The sequence below is a fragment of the Neolamprologus brichardi genome, chromosome 17 (genome assembly GCF_056152115.1).
Source record: "Neolamprologus brichardi isolate AB-2024 chromosome 17, ASM5615211v1, whole genome shotgun sequence".
In the NCBI taxonomy this organism is placed as follows: Eukaryota; Metazoa; Chordata; class Actinopteri; order Cichliformes; family Cichlidae; genus Neolamprologus; species Neolamprologus brichardi.
Genome location: NC_142120.1, coordinates 21,122,733 through 21,143,486, shown reverse-complemented (window position 1 = coordinate 21,143,486; position 20,754 = coordinate 21,122,733). Strand labels below are relative to the sequence as shown.

Below are 20,754 nucleotides of genomic sequence, written 5' to 3'. Positions count from 1 at the left end.
TATTAGTGGTCTGATAGTCAACAAAGACCCAAATCAAACTGCAGGCAACTCTCATTGAAAATGATCAAAACATCTTAACTAGCCTTGAGCAACCATATTCCAGTCTTCACCAGCCAACATGATATAATAGGACTGCATGCACATAGAACACTTTAATGTATTATTAATGTAGCTCAGTGTTGTGTGCATATTAAGCCTTATGTCATAAAAATACATGCAAAAGGTCAAAGAAAAGAAAAAGCGGCTATGATAACTAGAAAATTGACTTGGCTGTTATTCGTTTTGTTTCAAAGCTGAACCAAGATCCAGAAATCTAGTGAATCTCACTAAAACACGTTTCCTAGTAAAAGGACTGGATGCTTTGCCCTCGCACAGTATGGGAGTCTCTTTGTCTTTTTCAACTTTTATGGTGTCGTTCCAGCTCAGCTTTTGACAGATTCTAGTTAAACATTTATATGTAGAACAAATGTTTAGCTGTAGTTAGACGGTGCTTTCTGGGATCTTTGTTGTTCCTTTCCTGATCTTGTTTCTCTGCTTCTTTCCTCAGGACCTTCACCATATCCAGCTTTTGCAGTTTCTCTCCCATCTTCTCTGCTTACGTCCTCGTGATTATTTTCTAATTGTGTCCACTGTGTATCTTTCAATGTTTTCTGTTCTCTCTTTTGATCTCTCCTCAATCCCATGTCTCATCTTCTCTCCTTTCTTTGCTGTCTTCATTCCCTCCCATTACTCCTCTTCTTGTTTCCTCTCCTCATCGGCTTCTCTGGTTTCGAGGTTTTAATAGACATCTGCAAGCATGTGGAGATTTAATGAGCTCTGTCTAAATTACCCCTGGGATCTGGCTAAATCCAGAGAAGTGTGGCACTGTCTAATTCATGGATTACAGTGTTTACTATGGAGATTTGGTTTTAATGAACCTCTTCCTTGTTAAGCAATAGAATTGTTGGCTTATTAAGTTTCAGATGTTAATGAATAGACTAAACGTAACTTTTTTTCCCTTTTAAATGAACAGTATCTGGAGGGATCTGGCTAATTCTTGGTCCATGAGGTTAGGTGTAATTCACGGATTAAAGCAGTGGGCATTAAGTAGATGTAGTTTTAATGATCCTGCATCTTGTTAAACAAAAGTTTTAATGAACAAAAGAATCAACATAGACCTGGATTTTACAGCCTCTGCTGGGATCAGAGTATTTCTCGGTGAGTGACCGTTGATGTTGATTTACATTTGTCACATTTTCATCTTGTTAAGCAGTTTTAAGTTTCAATATCTCGACACAGAAGCTGAAAAGTCAGGGGAGTCTAACTTCGGGATCCAGATTAATTTTATAAATTTGTTTTTCATCTGCAGCAATGAACTGTCTGATATCTGGCGAGAAAAAGTGATGGCAGTTTGAATCTCAGTGGGTATGAGTGGCTTCAGACAAACAGCTGTTTTTTTTTCTTTTTTAAATGATTGTTGATGGGTAGCCAGAAGAGTTGCAGATCTGACTAATTTTATTTTTTTTCCTGCTTTGTTTGAAACAGATTCCTCCTCGAAGTATTTAGCAAACTCCTGGTAAAAGACAGACTATTGCTCTCATCTCAGAGTCAGCAAAAAGGCACACACAGAGGTAAACAGACAGTTCAGGGACTCCACCATGAATTATACAATTAGTCAATTAGTTAAATGGCACATTTAGATGAAACTAACTGTGGCTATGAGAAAGGGGGAGAAATAAGACTAAATGAGACGTCAGCTCTAATTAACAGACACTTTAAATCACCTGGAGAGAGTGAAATTGGGGGTCCATCTGGTCCATATGTTCATTATGAACCAGATGGACCCACATGTGGAGGGACGGCTAATAGGCCAACAGTCAGGGTAAACACAAACACGCACACACAGATGGAGGGATAGGACGGCGTTCAGGAGCAGCTGCTAAACTTTTCAAACGTCTGCTCGTCTCATCGCTCCGTCTTCCTTCACTTCCAGGCTGTCACTCCTCCTCACCACCTGTTTTTCTTCCTCCCTCCTTGCTCTAGCCTCCTCTTCATTTTGGTGTCATTTTAGCATGTCACGTTTGGGTAGTAGACAGCACTCTGTGTGGCACTTTCATTCTGATTTCATCACCTCAAGGCCACAAAACCATTTTGGTTTTGACTGACTGTGAGGTCTGCTCAAATAACATTATAATGAAGAACCTTGGATGTTAGTTTTTTACTGATACTGATGATGCACACAAGTTCGGCCATCTATGTTCAAGTATATGCTTTGGTTTTAATACAATATGTTTATATGTCATGTGGTTCAAACAAAACCTGGTACACCTGCCTCATGTGGTAACCAATGAAGCCAATCAATCAATCAATCAATCAATCAATCAAGGCTTTATTCGCCACGTGCAGGTTGCCCTGCAGTGAAATAGGACCCCCCTTCAACACACCTTCATCTGGCAGTTAAAAAGATGAGGATGAGAAAATGATTACTAATGACACGGATGTGTGAGAGAGTGTGTGTACAATTCCACCATCTGCCGGCAGGTTCCCTTAATCAAAGACAGACATCAAACAACACACAGTGGAAAAAATCATTAGGGGAGTGAGGCTACAGAAGACACGTCCCTGAGGGCTTCCAGCGGTTAATGGACAATTAATGTACATATCACGCAGATGTCATGAACTCATAAACTGTGCTTGATAGCATTCAAAACAATAATTTACCTCGTCTGAGTACCATTTCACTAGAAACATGCTGGATGTTGTTTGGAATATTTCATGTTTTCATATTCAGTAAAATAGCCCAAAGGAAATTTCTCTGAATGTCACGTCCAATCTAATTATGGCCACAGGACATAAAGAAGCACATACATGAGAAACATGTCAGCCAACATGATAATTCAGTCACACAAGATTTTTGCTGTGTGTAACTATGTTGCCAAGAAGCTGCCAACCACATTCATTTCCATCAAAACAGTGACAACAAAGGCAGAACTGTGATATTAAACATGTTTGGAGTGAGAGATATTGAGATCATAGTGACTTTTTCTTCTGGGGACTGTGTAGGCGGAAGGTGGAATTTAAACAAACAATTATTCAGTTCAAAGTTTCACTTTTCAGAAAGTCTAATGCTGTCTCACATCAGAATCATTCATGGCTGAGAACCAGGGCTGCTTCAGTTATAAGACTGCTCATCTGTCCATCCTGCCTCGAGCATAGAGTGCTGAAGCTTTGTGTATTACTTTGGTGAGACGTTATGCAAGAGATGTGTGCAAGTCAGTAGAGTCCTAAACTCCATCCATCCAGATAATTCAATTCAAATCGTGGGGGTGCTGGAGCATATCCCAGCTACCATAGCGCGAGAGGTAGGGTACAGCCCGGGCAGGTCACCGGTCTGTTGCAGGTCTAACACAGAGAGACAAACCACTATTCACACTAACATTCACACCTACAGTCAATTTAGAATCACCGGTTAACTCAACTCTACTATCTGCATGATGTCTTTGGACATCCTCATAAACATCATATTGAGAAATAACTACAAATATGCTTAATGTGACAAACAACCTGCCCCGAGCTTTAATCATTTAGTACCTTGTTGATTTCCCAGCTGGTTCCGTGCTGTAAGCAAACATGTGCTATTAAAGTGAATGCAAACACAGTCTTTTCTCCTCCTTTAAATATGTCCATGAAAGATGAGCGAAGAGGCTGAATATGAATATTGATATTTCTCTGTTCTCTTCAACATGAAGTCAACGTTCATCTCTGACCTGCTCTCTGTATGCAGAGCAGATAAACAGATGTTCTGCTGTCAGCGATAAAAAAAGGCAAAGAAATGTGTTTATGCTATGAGTACCAGTGCTGTAAGAGATCATTTTAACTGCTTAACCTCTCATCATCTACCATGTCACCAGTGACCCATCACCTGTTTTTAATCTCCTGAGGCCCAACCTCATGCAGATATTTGGGATAAAAATAAATATCATATAAAAACAGAAAGTATAAAAACATATGTCATCATACGACACAATAAAGTGACTATTGTTTACCTCCCGTTTAAAGTGCAGAAAAGCCAAAATGTAGTGTCCCCTTGTAAAGACAAAGTCTCAGAAGGATCACATAAAATCTTTTCCTGGGTGTTACACTACATTTCAAAATTTATTTATTTATTTATTTATTTATATAGCACAAGTTAAAACAACAGTGTTGACCATAGTGCTTCACAGTCAGTAAAAGCATGAGACAATCAAAACAAACAATAAAACAGGACAACAAACAATAGGTAACAACACAATAAGCTAAAACAGCCAACTAGTTAGAATCAAGCAATACATGTGTTCACCTACTACAATTATAACCACAGAACATACACAAACAGATGGATGAGACACCGCGATCCATCTGTGAGACCCTGACTTAGGTGTTGTGGTTATTGCGCTCTTGAATTGTTGGAGGCAGAAGTGATGCATAGAAGAGATACTGGCTCACTGACATTGTACGGGCATTGTTACCAAGTTGCTTTCATAAAGTGCTTGCAAACCTGTTTGCTGAGTAACAGACTCAAAAAACACACACTTGGATAGTTCGCACCACACAGCAGGACACAATATTGGTCAGATAATTCCATTAAGAACACTCCAGAAGGCAAGCATGGGCTCATTTTTGGAGATTGTCTCAAGTGGCCATTGGAGGAATTGCAGGCTGACACGGGGGGGGGATCTTTAAATGCATGTTAGAGAGAAAACAAAATATTGCCACAGCAGTTTTTTCAGCTATAAGGGAAGCAAATAGTATGCCAATAAGTCTTAAAGAAGTTTAATATGTGTGACCTCCAAGGACATAAATGAGAATGGACTTTGTGTAGAAGGTAGAAATGAACATTATTATTTTTTTCAAAGCAGCTTTCCCTTTTTTTAATAGAGTAGAAAAAAGGCACATTTTATTTGAGTTCTCTCAAATGTCTTGACTTGAGGAGAAGACAATGTTTCATGTTTATCAGCAAATTAGGACTTTTCATTAAAAAAGTAGAACAAGTAAAATATTTAGAAAGTGCCATTACATTTTTCAGATAAGAACTGTTCTGGTTCATGCTGGGATAAAATTATGATTAGTTTTTCCTGCTGTGCCTTCATTACTGCTGTGTTTAGCTGAGATTAACGGGCTGTATTGGTATTTTGGCGTCAGAGTTATTAGAAAATGTCTGATTTCGTTCATTTGGCTTTTCATTAAAGTACTGGAGAAGAAGGCCATTGTTACACTTGTATAAACCAAGTTTAATTCTGCTTTAAAAATAATTACTTGGCAGATCCCTGGGGAGGACACATTAACTTTTAAGCACTTGTGATTAGGAGAGAAGCTTTGATCACGCTGGACCGGAATCAAACACACCAAGGTTACAAGCTGGCACACAAAGCTCCGCCAAAGGTTCTTTTTTGCTTCATTTACAACACTTTTTCTGTCTTTCTCAAACATTTCAACTTCCTATTGTATGTCTCCGTACCAACGTGTCCCAGATCCTCGAGTTGTTCCCACACCATAAACCATTCATATATTTCTCTGCCTCCTGCTGGTTGGACTGAAATGGTTCTGAGATCTGAGCAGGGACTTCCCATTAAGGCATTTTGCATCTGAGTTTTTTTTTTGTCCTGTTTACTTTATTATTATTATTATAAACTCTGTAGTCACCATCAGTGTCACCCACTGTTTCATAAAATCCACATTTTGAAGGTTTCCGTTTAGCTTCGTTGACCATGTTTAGGTGAGTGGACTGCTTTTAATTATTTATTTTTTATTATTTCCACATGCGTTACACATTGAAAGCACCCACTGACTGACACCACAGTCAGGTCTATCTAGCTTTGTTTAACAAAGGTCAGCTGAACACTGTTCAGTGTGCCGGGTGTGCTGTTGTCTTTCTATCATCGTTATTACCCTGATCTGATTTTTGCCACATTGCCCCTCATACTGTAGCTGTGTATTTCTGTTTTCCTGTATTGTAATTTTAATTACCTGCTTTGTCGTATCCTTGCAGCTTATCAGTATTAAGGCAGTTTTTGAATCCACTTCCTGTCTCCTAACTTCTTCATTTGGGTCCACTCCCTGGCTGCCACACAGCAGATCCTTGACACCCAGGTGTCACGATTTTTGACCACTTAGTGTTCATTTTCTTATGCAAGCCCAGGCCAGATCGAATATATAACCTCTCCTCCATATTGTGGTCATAGTGCCAGTTGATTGGGTACGTGATTGATTGACTAACACAGAAACAGTCTATTCCTGCCCTCATTATATTTATATTTGTTTGCCTTCTCTGTGTTTTTGCTCCTGGCTCTGCAGCACTGTGACTCACAGCTGATGGAAATGGCCTTTTTTAAATAAAAACCTGCATTAGAAATAAATTATTTTATCAGCACCGGTTCACTTTATCATTGTTGTGCTTGTTATTGGAGAAACACTTTGTTTCTATTAAAGCGACCAGCCGTGCAGAACGGCAGTAACAGGGATTTAAAAATGCCATGTCGCTCAGAAACAGACTGTGTGTGCGTGCAGAAGATAAGGTGTTTTAGTGTAGCACATTCTCTGTTGGAAGAAAATCACAACATACTTGGGCAGAAACAAAGCAGGAAGCGTGCATGTGCTGTAATTTAAAGTTCTGCGGCGTTCACTGCTTCTCGGAGAACTTTCTTGAGTTTGTCCTTCAGGGAGGAAGGTGGGAGTGGTGGTGAGGAGGGGTATCCTGCAAGGCTTTGAGCAAATTTGAGGAAGGTTTCATTTCTAATTTTATATTGTTTTGAGTTGAATCATCCTCTGAGTCAATTTGTTTGCGAACCTGAGCAGAATAAAAGAAAAAAGGATTTTATCTCCTGAGGAGACTCACAGCTGAATATCTGGCAAATTTCAAGGAAACAGTTTTAGAGAAAGAAGGAAGGATGTATCGATTGATGTGAGTGGAGGGAGGTGGAAGAGTTCAGGAGAAGACCTCCCAGTCAGGACTTCCTCCTCCTCAACAGCCGCTTTTAACTCTGTGCTTATACCCATGCTGTATATCCAAATGTATTCCAAGTTATGTAAAGATTTTACCGAGAGAAGAGAAACAAGGTAGGCTGTTATAAATAGAACAGCTAACAGCTGATCTGCTGATACAATTATTTGCTTCAAAGATTCTCCTGAAGTCAAACTGGGAGCTCAGTGGGAAGCACTGATGGTTGTGGAAATATTGAATTTCCAGTTTCTAGTTTGTTACCATCCTACCACATCTCTCATTCTGTGAAATGTGTCCAACTGTGCAGTTGCACTTTCTAGAGGCACAGACAGGAAGTGAGAACAGTTTAGAAGATAAAAAAATGGGTGTTGTGTTCTGGTAACTTCAAACTAGAAACTTCAAAAATCCCGTACAATGGGTTTATAATTTGGATGGGGATGTGTGCTGGCACAGGCCTCGCACCAGTGCCACTTGACTAGAGTGCTGTTGACCTAAAAATAGCCAACACCACCGGATGGAAAATGGACAGCAGCGGTGGAACATTACCGAGTGCAATGATGTTCAAACATTTTTTTGGCCCAAGAAAACCAAAGCACAAAATAACCTCCATACATGACCGAGAACTCATCGAGCCTTCCTCCAACTGTGCTTTTGGGTGTAGTGCATTCCAAAGTAACACATTTAGTAATCACATTATATTTTTCAGTAACACAGTAGTGTAATACATTACTCTACTAAATTGAATAATTACATTAAAGTTAATTAAAAGTTACATTGTGTTACAAAAACCCTTCAGTTATCTGCAAGAAGCAAACACTAAAATGTGCTAATGTGTGTGTGTCCACATTAGCAAAGGGATTTGTGGAACTGTCGCCTTAGGTTCATACTGTTTACTGGTAATTATCTGACAGTGTATTTCACGGCATGTTATAAGGTAATGCAAAGTAATGTAACAAGTAGTGTAAGAAATTACATTTAGGTTACATATTGCATTACTTAAAAAAAGTAACAAGTAATATTGAATACTTTCTTGAGTAGTACTGAAGTACAGTTTTAATGTACTTTAAAATCAAATATTTCTTTACTAAGTTGCTGTCTTCATCTCTTCCACTATATGTTAGATGCAAAGAGATGCAAACGGCAGTCTTGTTTTATTACCATATAATTTTATTTTAACTTATTTTTGTAGCAGACTCTTTATTTTCTCTGCAAATCTTGGGGTCAGTTTTAAATGGGTGCTTATGGGATTTACTCATTTTTGGGGGCCATCTCCAAGTGGCCTTTTGAGGAACTGCACTTCCACACTGACTGTTCTTGGATTTTGCACCAGATTGACCCAGTTAAGTTTTTGTTTTACAGGCATGTTGTTGCCTTTCATCCTTTGTATTAATGATTCTACTGGGATACTGCATTCATCATTAATGTGCTGCAGCTGTCACTGAACTCTGTGTACAAAGCAAATGGGCCATAACCTGAAAAATCTGTATTTAAATCCAGTAGTTATGACAGTTAATTTTATGAAATGTTTCAAAAATAGTAACTTCAACCAAATTATTAGAGAGTAGATGTATCCTGTATTGTTATCTAACACAGTTTGAGTGCTATTGTGTCACCGCTCCAGTACAATAGACTAGATCAGTATTTTGTTTGGGGTGCTAAAAGTGTCCACAAAAACTGTCCCAGTTACTCTGGATAATCCTCAGACCTCTGTGTCAACACTTTCCACTGAGAATTATTTTCTGCCAAAGAACAACCAGCACCAGTTAAAATGAGTCCACTGGCTGATCAGCCTCTGAATGGAAAGATAAACCAGGTCTGAAGTCTGATTTCATATCCAGCCTGTTTGCCTCCCTGAGAGATGTTTTTTCTGTCTTTAAATCAAATGTCCTGCCTTCTACCTATGTTCTATTTGGTGTCTGGAGATTGTTTTTTGTGCTATACTCTGAAAAAAATCTAATTCATATCTGACCGGCTGAGGCCTTGAGCTGAAATCCTGACTCATAAAACCACAAGAGGGGAGAAAAAATTAAATTTCATGAGTGAGCAGACAGAGCCTCAGAATACCTGAAAGCACTTCTACATGCTCAGCAGAGAGCTTTATTTCATGTTTGTCAAAAAGTGAGTGAACCTGCGCTGCTACCACCAAGTCTTTAGAGACTTCATTTTCACTCCAGAGTGACATTTTGTGAAGACACACCTGGTGGTTAAGCTCTTAAGAAAGTCTGAAAGTGAACTTCTGAGTGGATTATTATGATTCACATGCTGTTCCCAAACTTTAACATGAGTCTGAAAATGCAAAACCGGTTAAAATCTGGTTTCAGTTTCACAAAAACAACAAACAAAATATTTCAGACAGGTCAGCCTGTTACCATTTTCAGAGCATAACAAAAATTGGGCTTTGTCAAAGCTGTTGGTGTTTCTCAGTGTTGTTTTATTTACTGGTGGACTCTGATGCACCAGGTTATCCCATTAGTGAGACTCTGTTGTAACTTCCAACTTGTCGTTTTCTAACCAACAGGGTTTCTGCGGTGAGGTCCTGCATTTACACTTTACAATTGAATACTTTTAGTTCCTAAACCCAACCAGCAGGTAAATGTAGGTGAAAAACGCAAATGTAGTGCCAAAGCTGGTACATCAGACAGCAGTGAAAAAAAAAAAACTCAGTGTAACAAAGGGTACCACGTGATGCTACGAGGTGAAAACATGTTAGACAGCTCTGTAATGTTGCAGTTCAAAATCAAAGATCTTAGGCTGAAGAAAGTGATATAATATAATCAGTGGTAAAGTACATATTGAGTGGCTGTTTGCACAGTTTACTGTGAAACAAGCCATATCATGAGAATATTTCCATGAGATAACATCAGGAGTTCATTCCTCAGCCCTGAAATCCAAAATTTGATCTTTGTCGGGTCAACACAAGGTAGAGTCTCACTTTATCATGCTACATGAACTGTTAACTAGGGCATCGTCACTAATTCAATTCCGATTCACGAGGTCTCCAATAGATTTGGTTCAATTCAATTTTGACTCAGACAGTCAGAAATATTAGAACTGTGATCATTTATCAGTACATATCCATATTTTTTTTTATCTATGTATAAAAAAACAACGCTGACACTTGTGAGAGACGTAAGCATAACAGCAGATACCTTTGTGTTAAAGTCACTGAAGATAAAACACAGAAAATCATGAAGGAGATTTTCCTGGCCTGGCTTTTTATAGCAGATCACTGCCTTAAAAATATTCTGCAGTAGATCAAAAATGGAAGAAAACCATGAATAAACATGGTTGACGAACATTACCTGATGCTGCTGAAGTGAAGCAGAGTAATGTTACGGAGGTTTTATTAGACAAACAGCTAAGCGTTTTGCAATTTGGCAGAATTTGTAAAAGTTTAGATTGTTTCCGTATTGAACAGCAGAAGTTAGGCTTTCTTGTTGGAGGTCATTTTTGAAAAAGAAAAAAAAAAATCAGCGACCGACTGTGCTGTACACAACGGTAAGCTGGTGCGTAATAAGCAAGCGAATAATGTAGAAAACAGAGATTTCTGACAGTAAACTGGTCTCTGAGTGCACTGAGAGAGAGAAAGAGCTGTGCAAGGAGTGTGATTTTATCGTAGTGGAAGTAAAACAGCCAAAGTAAGAGGGAATTCATGACAATGTTTATGAAATGTGAAGCATAGTTTTGATCTTCTTTTGCTGATGGTTCAGGAAATTTTGATTGGAGAGTGACAAAACCTGCTGCTTCAGAATCTGTGAGATATCGGCTTTCAACACCAACGGCGTGTCCATGTACGGGTCGCATTTTGTGTGTACATCTTTGCGCAGAATCTGTTTACCTGCTTTTTAATCGTTTGGTATTTTAACTCTTTGGTGGTTGTTGAAATACTTTTGTGAGCTTTAACCTGAGATTCTGGCATTTTTGGCAAAATACATTTATATTTAAATGAATTTAGATGTAGATTTAATGAATCAATATTGTATTATTAAAACTAAAATCGATTTGAATCAGAAAATCTTTTAAAAAATTTTTTTAAAACCATTCCTATTCTGAACTGTATTTCTATTGCAATTTTGGAAAACTGGGAACAATTTGTGAAATGTTTGGGGGGTTTTCAACATGTTGCTTGTAACTTTCTTAAGCAGCGGTACTGAAGTTACTTGTTGAGGATATGCTGAATTGTTCTGCTGTAGGTTTTCTGCTGCTGCTGTTTGTGAAACGGTGTTTGAAACATATCTAATATAGTTGGACTTGGATACTTATAATATGTGAATGTAACCAAATTATTTATCAGTGATTTCAAACTGTAAAAAACAAAAACAAATGATGTTATGCAACATGAGAAAGCTGCTACGCTCAAATTCAAATATTCCCCATCCATGCTGGACTGATCCTCCCACCCCAGCACTACTGTATTAACAATACCTTCAAGACTTGTTTTATTTTTATTATTCTTTTTTGTTAATTTTATTTGATTCAATTAAGTATCTTTTTTCATGTATGTAACTTATCTGTTTACTGAATTATCCATGTCTGTGGTTTTGAGGATGATATTTGATGTCTGTTCCCTTTAAGTTTTAATTTCTTTGCTGAACGGTCCAAGAGACTGAAGACGTCACTTGGATGAGTGTCGACATGTTTCTCCCACTGAAAACGTTATGTGCTGATGAACAAAATCAGCTTTCTTGGTTTTCCTTACCTGGATGATTGTGCATGCATCAAGACACTTTGTTGCAGGGTGCTGAATTAAAATTTGCCCCGATAGCACTTGAACACCTACAAGTTCTCTTCTGCTCCACGTTTGACATAGTACATATGTGCTCTATAGCACCATACGTAAAACACAGTTAACAGCAACATTCGCCCTCAAGATGGCAGGGCAACAAGGCGGCGTCCAGAAACAAGCACACATTCCTATGTTTGTTATTAATTAAGGATTAATTCAAAGACATATTTGTTAGATTCTATAATTACATAAAATTATGTATATTTATGAGTGCAAAATTCATATTTCTATTAAATAACCTAAAAAATGGCCAACCTTTAATCAGACTGATTAATAAAAAAATTCAGTTTTCCCACTGACCAGCAGCAGCATCATTGTGCTTTTAAGCTTTATCTGTGGTTGTGATCCTGATCAAGCACCCATCCAACAGGCAAATCTAACTGAGGACAGGTTAATGATCTTGTTTTCACCTGCCTACACTGGCTGCTCGCCATTGCATGTCATGCTTGTTGTGATCTATGCGTGATCTGTCCCCGTACCCTGCGATGGTCTTTGATGTTGCTCACCCATCTGTGGAAAGGCCAGGAGGTACCAGATGAGAGCCATACTGGCAAATTACTGCAGATTAAACAGCAGTTTTCTCTGACTTCAGTGGTCATGATGAAATTAATGAAAAATACAAATGTTTACTGTTTGTAACTTTCTAACAAAGGTATAGTGTGGCTGGCACATTAATACCTACTCTTAAATGCAGTAAAAGTCAGGTTTACACTCACCATATTCCACTTTGGGAAGAGAAAGTCAGTGCCGATGTACTCGAAGAAATGAGCAAAACCTTCCTTTAGCCAAACATCCTCCCACCACACTGGAGTCACCAGATCACCGAACCACTGAAAGACAGAGACAAAATCATTTCATATGCTTTCATGTCTTAAAGAGTTATTTCTTATGAAACTGTTCTATGAAACCCATTCTTATATTCAAACCATAAACTGTGTACAACTAATGGATGAAGCATCACTCGTTAGCTTTCAGAGCACTGTGTTTAAAGCTTAGCAATGTGAGAGTTACCCTCTAGGTTTATTAGAGCCTCCCTCACCTCGCTACTTTGAAACAGAAACAGATCTTTTTTGCTTAATTTGTCACAAGCTATTGAGAGAATAGGCCTCGCCTGGCCATGAAACGGCTTTCAATCAACTGTCCAGTGGCATTTGAGCCTCTCAAAATAAAGAGCCACGTATTAAAATAGATGTAGTTAATGCCATGCTTATGTCAATATCATTTAAAAGGGTTAGTTAAATAAAAATTCACCCTCTGTAGAGTTTTGATTAAGGGATAAAGCAATTAAATAGACCAATGCTGTTTTTTGTACCTGGATGTAAACATGTTTATTTTTGGAGCCAGCCTCGACTGCCCAATTGAGAATTACAATTTTTGGCATTTGCATGAGCTTCATTTTTCAGTTCCAGATGCTGCAGCTTGATGTACACATGTCCTCTACTCGAATATGGAAGTTTAGTCATGTTTGCATGAAATTGCTGCTTATGTGGTATGAAGCAATTTATTACTAATGTCCATCATTTTATCTCTTAAAGCTGGTTGTTTTACTTTTAGAGTGAAGTTCAAAACTGCTGAAATTATGCAAAAACAGATTGTTTTTCAGTGAGTTGTATGCATGAAAATTGCCACAAATCCACAGTCACACCGTGAAGTGGGTATGAATCTGTGTGTTTCAGAAAGTTACTAAAATATATGTATCATACATTTAGATACAGACAATTAATCTTCAACCTATCCAATATTTGTTAAGATATTTATGTAAAAATCAAAAACCTAATGCTGACGCCACAGTCACAGAATTTCCATAGTGGTTTTAGTCCAATATGTCCAAGATTAGTTTATTACCAGCTCTTCAACCACTCCTGTAGAATGAATACAATTTCATATTCCATCTTTAGAACATACAAAACTGTTTTTGTTGTGCATAGGAAAGAAAATCCAATTAAATCCAGACAAATTCTGAGGAGGGAGAGTACGGCCTTCCAAGTCCTGCCCCTCCTGAAGGACTGACTTGGCTTCCTTGCCTGCTCTGAGCTGATGTGATGAGGCAGGTTCACTCATCAACAACACCATAGGGCAACCAACAACGTTGCTCCAAAGTGTGACAAAGGAAGGGGAGGCTTTGGCTCTCATTCAGCTGGCATGCTACCACCTGATTGGACTGTGAGCCTTTTCTCAAGCTGCCTCGGAGTCTCGTCAGAGTAAACCAGCAGTGAAGTCTAATAAAGGCAGAGCACGTAAGAAAATAGAGTGAACTTTGCTGATAGCGAAACGCGCAGCCACAGGAGTAATTTATTGGATCCAAGCTGTTTCCTGGCGACGCAGTTTGAATGAAAACGGTGGGGAACAAACAGGCGTCTCTACCAGCTTTGTTTCTGAGTCTGAGCGTTCCCTTTAAATCTTCAGATGCACAAAGAAAAAAAAGTTTACCTCAAAATTCCTTTAAACCCTGATTAAAGTTCCATCTGTAGAAACAGCACACGCTGCAGTTTTGATACATCAGCACAGTGAGTGTGAGACTGTACGTTTGGCAGCATGTCTGTAGTAAATTGTCCTTCAACTTATCAAAGTTTGTGTGGTCAAGCAGAGAAGTACCTAGACTGTGCATATGTGTGTGTGTGTGTGTTCAGTGTTTCTGGGTAAATCTGCAAGCAGCTGAAACAAGTCAGACTTAATTATGCAGTGTGGTGTTATAAGTCTTTCCATATAAATCAAAAAGGGCACAAAAGTTAATCCCCCGACCAACAACAACAGAACTGCCTTTCATGCAATTAGTTACTGGAGCTTTCAACAGATGCTGTCACCCTGCAGAGCGATAGCTCAGTGCATCAGAAATTAATGACCAGGGTTTTTTATTTGTTTCAGAAGTGAAGGAGGAACATTGAGCATCCGCCTTCACCAAAAAACAGAGGCTGGCCCTCTTTATGTGGCAGCGGGGGCGAGGAAACCTACTTCAGTCGAGTGCGGCATATGAGGCAGATAATCAAACGCTACCAGGTGGTAGAGATGCTGCAGCTCTTTTTGAAGACATCTTGTAAAATTTTCAAAGCAGAAATGACTAAATATAATGAAGGGCAGGATTGGAACCAAGTTAATCATTGGGGCTGAAAGGACAAAAACATCTGCACACTGCAATGCTGACTCAGGCGTTTTGTGACTCTTGCTGGTCGATGATTTACATCTTTGTTCTTTTCTTGCCTGTGTTGTTAATCGTGAGTCTTTGCTGCTTTCTATCTCATTTAGTATTGTCTACTAGTGCGCAGAGCAGTTAAAATGCCATTTTATGGCTTCTTTCCATAGATTCTAACAACAGAACAGATGCAGCTTCTGGGTCTGAAAAGCAAACATGCTCAGAAATGGCTTAAACCTGCGTTCTTTCTAATGGCCTGCAGAGGGCGACTCCTGCAGCTGCGTAAAGCCTTTCAGTTGAAGAAGTCGATGGGCACACAGGTCTAGCCTCCCATACTCTCTTATCTTAGAGAATAATTTCCTTATGAGATCATGGGCTCAAGTTTCAAAGTGTACTAAAAACATGTAAAAGTTTCAAATGATGTAAAACAACACTAATGTTAGTGACAGTTCAGTAATTAGAATCAAATGAGGTTCTATATGTGTCGACTGTGCTCCCAGTACAATGTCCTAAATGCCTATAAATACATACAGATTTATAGGAATTGATATTTCCTCCTTAACTTTACTAGACTAGCAGCCTGGTCAGTAGTGATGGGGGCTGTTATTGGTCTGGTTTGATTAGCAATTAGCCCCTTCTTATAGATTTCTTGTTTGTTTGGCATACCGAAATCGAAAACTTGTGACAGAAGATCAGCAAGACCAAAATGCATGTTTTAGACCAAATTGGAAAAGCTTTTCTAGTTGTTATTTTATTGTGCTTGTTTAGGATGGGGGTGTAACACAGCCAAACCTTACTCCTATATCATATTAAAGGGAGCAGGGTAGACTCAGGAAAGGCTGAATTAACTGATCCAATTAACCTAACAAGGAAATCTTGCTGGGGAGATAACAGGAACCCCTGGAGCAAACAAACACAAGGATGGGGAGAACATGCCACAAGTCCACAAATAAAGGCTGAAGCCAACCAGGAACCCTCCTGTAATAGTGTTAACAGCAACCTAATCTTAGCTGGTTTAAAATACAGCTGCTTTACTTTGAGTGGTTACTACTGAAAAATAGAATTAATTTTGAAAGTGTTGTTGACATTTGTAGATATTTATATTTAGCAGTATGTCCCACATGGCAGGGAAAGCACATGATGTATAAAAATGGTCGGGACAGGGTGCACGTGGGTTGTGCAGTAGTAAAACTACCCACCTGCAGGGTGGTGAGCGGTGGTCAATCACACAAGATTTAAAATCCCGTGTGATTAACCACATTCAGGATCTAGTAAAACATACAAGCTAAGTTTAACTGTAGCAGAACTAATTTCAGATATGAATTTAGTTATTTTTATATACATTTTTACTTTATTTTTTTGATCTGGCTTCATTTTATATTTATGTGGTTAGGTTTTGTAATGCCCTTGAGTCTGCTTTTACCGTGTTACTTAGTCTATGCATTCTTGTCAGTACATCTGCTGTGAGTAAAAAGTAATTTGGTCAGCGCCTGTTTTTTTTTTTTTTTTGTAAATAAATATTTTACTTGGTTTTAGTCTCTTTTCTTCCCCGTCATGCTTCTTAATATATTGCACAGCATGTCTGAAATCTTAATGAGCTGCGGGTGCGCTTCAGGAAAACAATTTTTAAGAGTAACCGATTGGAATTCCTGCATATTGTATTTATTAAATCATATTTCATTCTAGTTGCTGTGTCTTGTTCTGAGATCATTTTGCAGAGAAAGTGGCTCACGGATACTTTCAGTCCCTTTGCGTAAACATGTGAAAGTAGAAGCACTGCTGCCATTAAAGCCAGAGGTTGGATAGACCAAATACGCATTTGACTGATTTTCCCTTTTTACTGCATTTTTTATGAGGACAAAATAGAAAATAGAAACTCTTTGTGACATTATATTTTTGAAGCACACTTCTTCTCAGCTCTGTAAGCCTGCACAGTTTGGAAGGAATTCACCTCTTCACCTGCATTGACACACACACACACACACACACACACACACACACACACCCTGTAGATATGGTGAAGCTGAAGAATGTGTCCAGACATGCATACTAAGTCCTTTCTCTCACTCTCTGGCAGGTTGTGTCTGTGTCTGGGCAGGGATTCAAACCGACCACCCTGTGGGGAGCTGGCAGGCTGTTCAGCTGGCTGCTTCCGATGCCTGGCTCAACAGACACTGGTTCAACTTCCTGAGGCGGAGCTACAGTCACAGCGGGGACCGCTGCAGTTTATAGGATGGAAAACCAGTGCCAGATGAAGTTGTACTCACATCAGGAGGAGTGTGAGGTCGCTGCTTCCTCTCGATACTCACACAGATGCTGGAACGTAACCACATTTATTAACTACATTTAAATATATATATATATATATATATATATATATATATATATAAATATATATAAATATATATATATATATACGTTCCAGCATCTGTGTGAGTATCGAGAGGAAGCAGCGACCTCACACTCCTCCTGATGTGAGTACAACTTCATATATATATATATATATATATATATATATATAGATAGATAGATAGATAGATAGATATAGATATATAGATAGATATAGATTAACTATTTATGTGTAGTAAATTTCCAATTTGTAATCAATTTAAATTGAAAGGAACAGTCATTTATTTATTACTATTATTACTATTATTATTATTATTACATTTATTTTACTGGCTGCCTCTGTCACACAGGCAGAGACAAGTCAATAACCCAGGATAGTAAAGAGTACAGAGGGTGCTGCACCAAAAAACTCCCTGAGATGGCTTTGATTGCTAACCGATTGCCAAGGATCATTCACGGCATGAAGGCACTGACTTATCCACAAGCACTCACTAACCAGTCACAGAGCAGTATTAAAACTCGAAGAAATGCCTTAAGAGTAAGAGCTGTGCCTCCTTACTGAAGCCAATACTTTTCAAAAGGCATTTTTTTGACTTTGAAGGTGAATGTTGTCGATTTCCTCTTCACAGTTCTACATCTTGGCTAGTAGTTAGTGAGTTAGTGAGCAACATCATGCCGGTACATGCAACCACTTAACAACCAGTTGGAGAATATACATTTTTTCCTAGCAACCGGTGACTACCATGGGGTGAGTGTCAATCTCACAATGATAGTCATCAACTCTAGCAACCAGTTGCAGCTTGTCAGAGAATGCTCATTATTCCCCGGCAATTAGTGGTTGCTAGGAGTTTGCCAAGCTGTTTCTAGGCCTGTGTGACTGGGGACTATAGCATGTTTAGATAAAAGTCCTGGTTTGGGTTAAACTCTACTGCACCTGTCCAGTACTATAACCCTGCACTTTGAAGAATGACCCTTAGGGCACTCAGTGTGTTGAAGGAGCTGGTGGGAGGTGAGACGGTTGCCATGAACAATACAATAAGTCACCAACTTGTGTGTGTCATATCAGTGTCAGCGCTGTAAAGTTTTTTGTTTAATGTGAAGATGGATCAGTCACAGTCCAGTGATATTAATTCAGTCTATCTAGTTGTACCTTTATCACTGTTCAATGTAACTGTTACAGGGAGTGAAAGAGTCGAGTCCTGTCATGTTAGTTCAACTTACTGTATATTGCCGATGTACCATCACTGCCGTCACTCTCTGCAGTTTAGTTTTCTGTTTTCTTCGCAGTGAGTTTAATTCATCCACGTTCATGACTGTGACTCCGTGATGTTTGGCTATGTTTCAGTGGGGTGGAGCCAACAGATTTAAATTCAGAACAGATTTATTCATGTAGTCCTATTTTTGTCTCCAAGCGCCAGCTGTTGTGTTGCAGGAAGGGACAAATTCTTGTCCAGTCGTCCCATTATCGTTAATTAAGTTAAGGAATTAACTTCCTGTTGTAGTGCAGGAAGCAAAGAGGTTCGGTTAAAGGGAGTAAGTTTAATTTATTGCCTCTTTATTATTGTTAGTCGCTGCTGTTCAGTTTGGTGTCGTTTTTCTACGAGAAGGACTAAATAAAGTCAAATCTGATTTTTTTTAAATCTTCCCCTAAATTGTCACTCTTCTCTCTATTTAGCTTGATTTGTTGTTGGAGGAAGTGAATGAGTAGAGTGACATTTAATTTATATTTCCTCATTATCTGACTCTCTTATCGGGTTTAGCACTAACTATATTAATGTGGATTGCTTGTATGTTTGCTAGTTTGTGAGGCAGCAGCATTGAATGGTTGTGACAGGGATTACGGCTGTGTGCCAAGCACTATATTGGCATTTGTAAACAGGGATTTCTTGTCATTGAGTCCTCCTTTGCCATTGTTATTTAATACAATAAAGATAATTGTGTGGTAGAAATTCTACATGTAAATTTATGCAGTGCTATTATCCCATTATCATTACTTCCACTTCCACCACTCCCTGCTGTTTAGATAGATGTTTGGGAGTAAAGAAGTTGATGCAAGCCAAATGAATTTTATTTATACAGCCCTGAAATCATAAATAATGCATTTGCCTCAGATTTGCATCAGGCTATTATTAGACTCTGAATTCAGATCGTTAGCTGATGAAGAGACTTAATCAGAAATGAAAGCCTGTTTTCACAAATCAAATGGAAATGGGCTGTTTAAAGGGGAGCTGTTGCGCTTTCCCATATGTATTGTTATATTACAAAAATGGCAAGAATTTCAAATAATGAGGTTGGTACATGTGATCCTAAAGTTAAAACTAAACAGTATGCAGCCATCCTCTAATGCTTATCCAGGTCCAGGTCGCAGGGTTGCAGCAGTTTAAGGGGACATGCCCAGATCTACCTTTAGTCAGCCATCTCCTCCAGCTCTTTCAAGTGAGAGCCAAAGTCAACAGAGAGATTTAATCTCTCTACTCATTCACTAGGTCAGCACCTAGAGACTTCTCATAGTAGGACATGACTGAAACATCTCACCAAAGCACCCAGGAGGCCTTGTGGATTGGGTGGCAGTCAAAGCTAGCTATCCTCAGCCTCAAACATTTTTACAGTTGAGTTTAGTTTAATTTATTGCCACAAAACACGCTGCATGTGATGGTTGGTAGTTCATGATGGTGCATGCAGGAAAAATCTCTGCTGTGAAAGGATAAATTAAAAAACAAACAAACAAACGATAGACTGGTTTTGTCCACAAACAGAAATGAGGGAAGTTTGTGTATTTTTCTGTTAAAATAATAAAGATTCTGATCAAAGAACGAGTTTCTAGTGTGCAGTAAAATCCCTTTGATTTTTGCTCTATCAGACAAACTGCTGCTGAGTTGCTCTTCCATTAAACATGACAGTTTACATTTGATTCTCTGTTCTCCTGCTTTAAAAGGATTTCACTTTTTATCCAGCTGGTTGATAACGGTGGAAGTGGGTCAGTAAGTTTTCAGTTCCCATCATGCTGATTCATGCTGGTGTAGTTTGTTCAAGCTTTTTGACAAATAGAAAATATAATTAATTTTTACACTGTAGAGATTTTTTCCTTTCATGGTGACAGACCCAATGACAAGAACTAATCCTCCATACTTGTTACAACTTCTCTGCTAATTAAAAATGACAACTTCTGTATTTTTTTTTTAACGCACTTGTCTTCATTAGCTTTTCTGTCGTCTCTCATGGTGTTTGAGCCTCATTAAAACACAAAAACGCCTCTGGTGGGTCAGCCATTTCTGCCGGGAGGGAGAGGGGGGTTGACTCGGGTTGCTATGGTTATGCTGTTTCCATGGTTAAACACATGAATTGTAGGTTGTTCATAAAGTGCAGCAAGGGAAGCCAAAAAAAGAAAACATTCAAAGCTGAAACGAAAGACTGCTGAGGCTCAAGACGCAGGAAAGAAAAGTCCAACGTCAGGAAGAAAGATGATGAGTCAGTAAAAGGAGGCATAGAGAGATGGGACATGGTGTCTGGCTTTTAAATTTAGTAAAAGCT

At 38.7% G+C, this 20,754-nt stretch overlaps 1 protein-coding gene across 2 annotated transcripts in view; it reads right to left on the bottom strand.

Moving 5' to 3' along the window:
- LOC102788275 (thyrotropin-releasing hormone-degrading ectoenzyme-like) overlaps positions 1 to 20,754 on the bottom strand; it is a 267,187-nt gene that overhangs the window by 71,995 nt on the left and 174,438 nt on the right. For both annotated transcript variants that reach the window (XM_006781006.2, XM_087830568.1), the window contains exon 6: positions 12,461 to 12,574. In XM_006781006.2, coding sequence (XP_006781069.2) covers positions 12,461 to 12,574 — 114 coding nt within the window. The remainder of the gene's footprint in view (positions 1 to 12,460; positions 12,575 to 20,754) is intronic.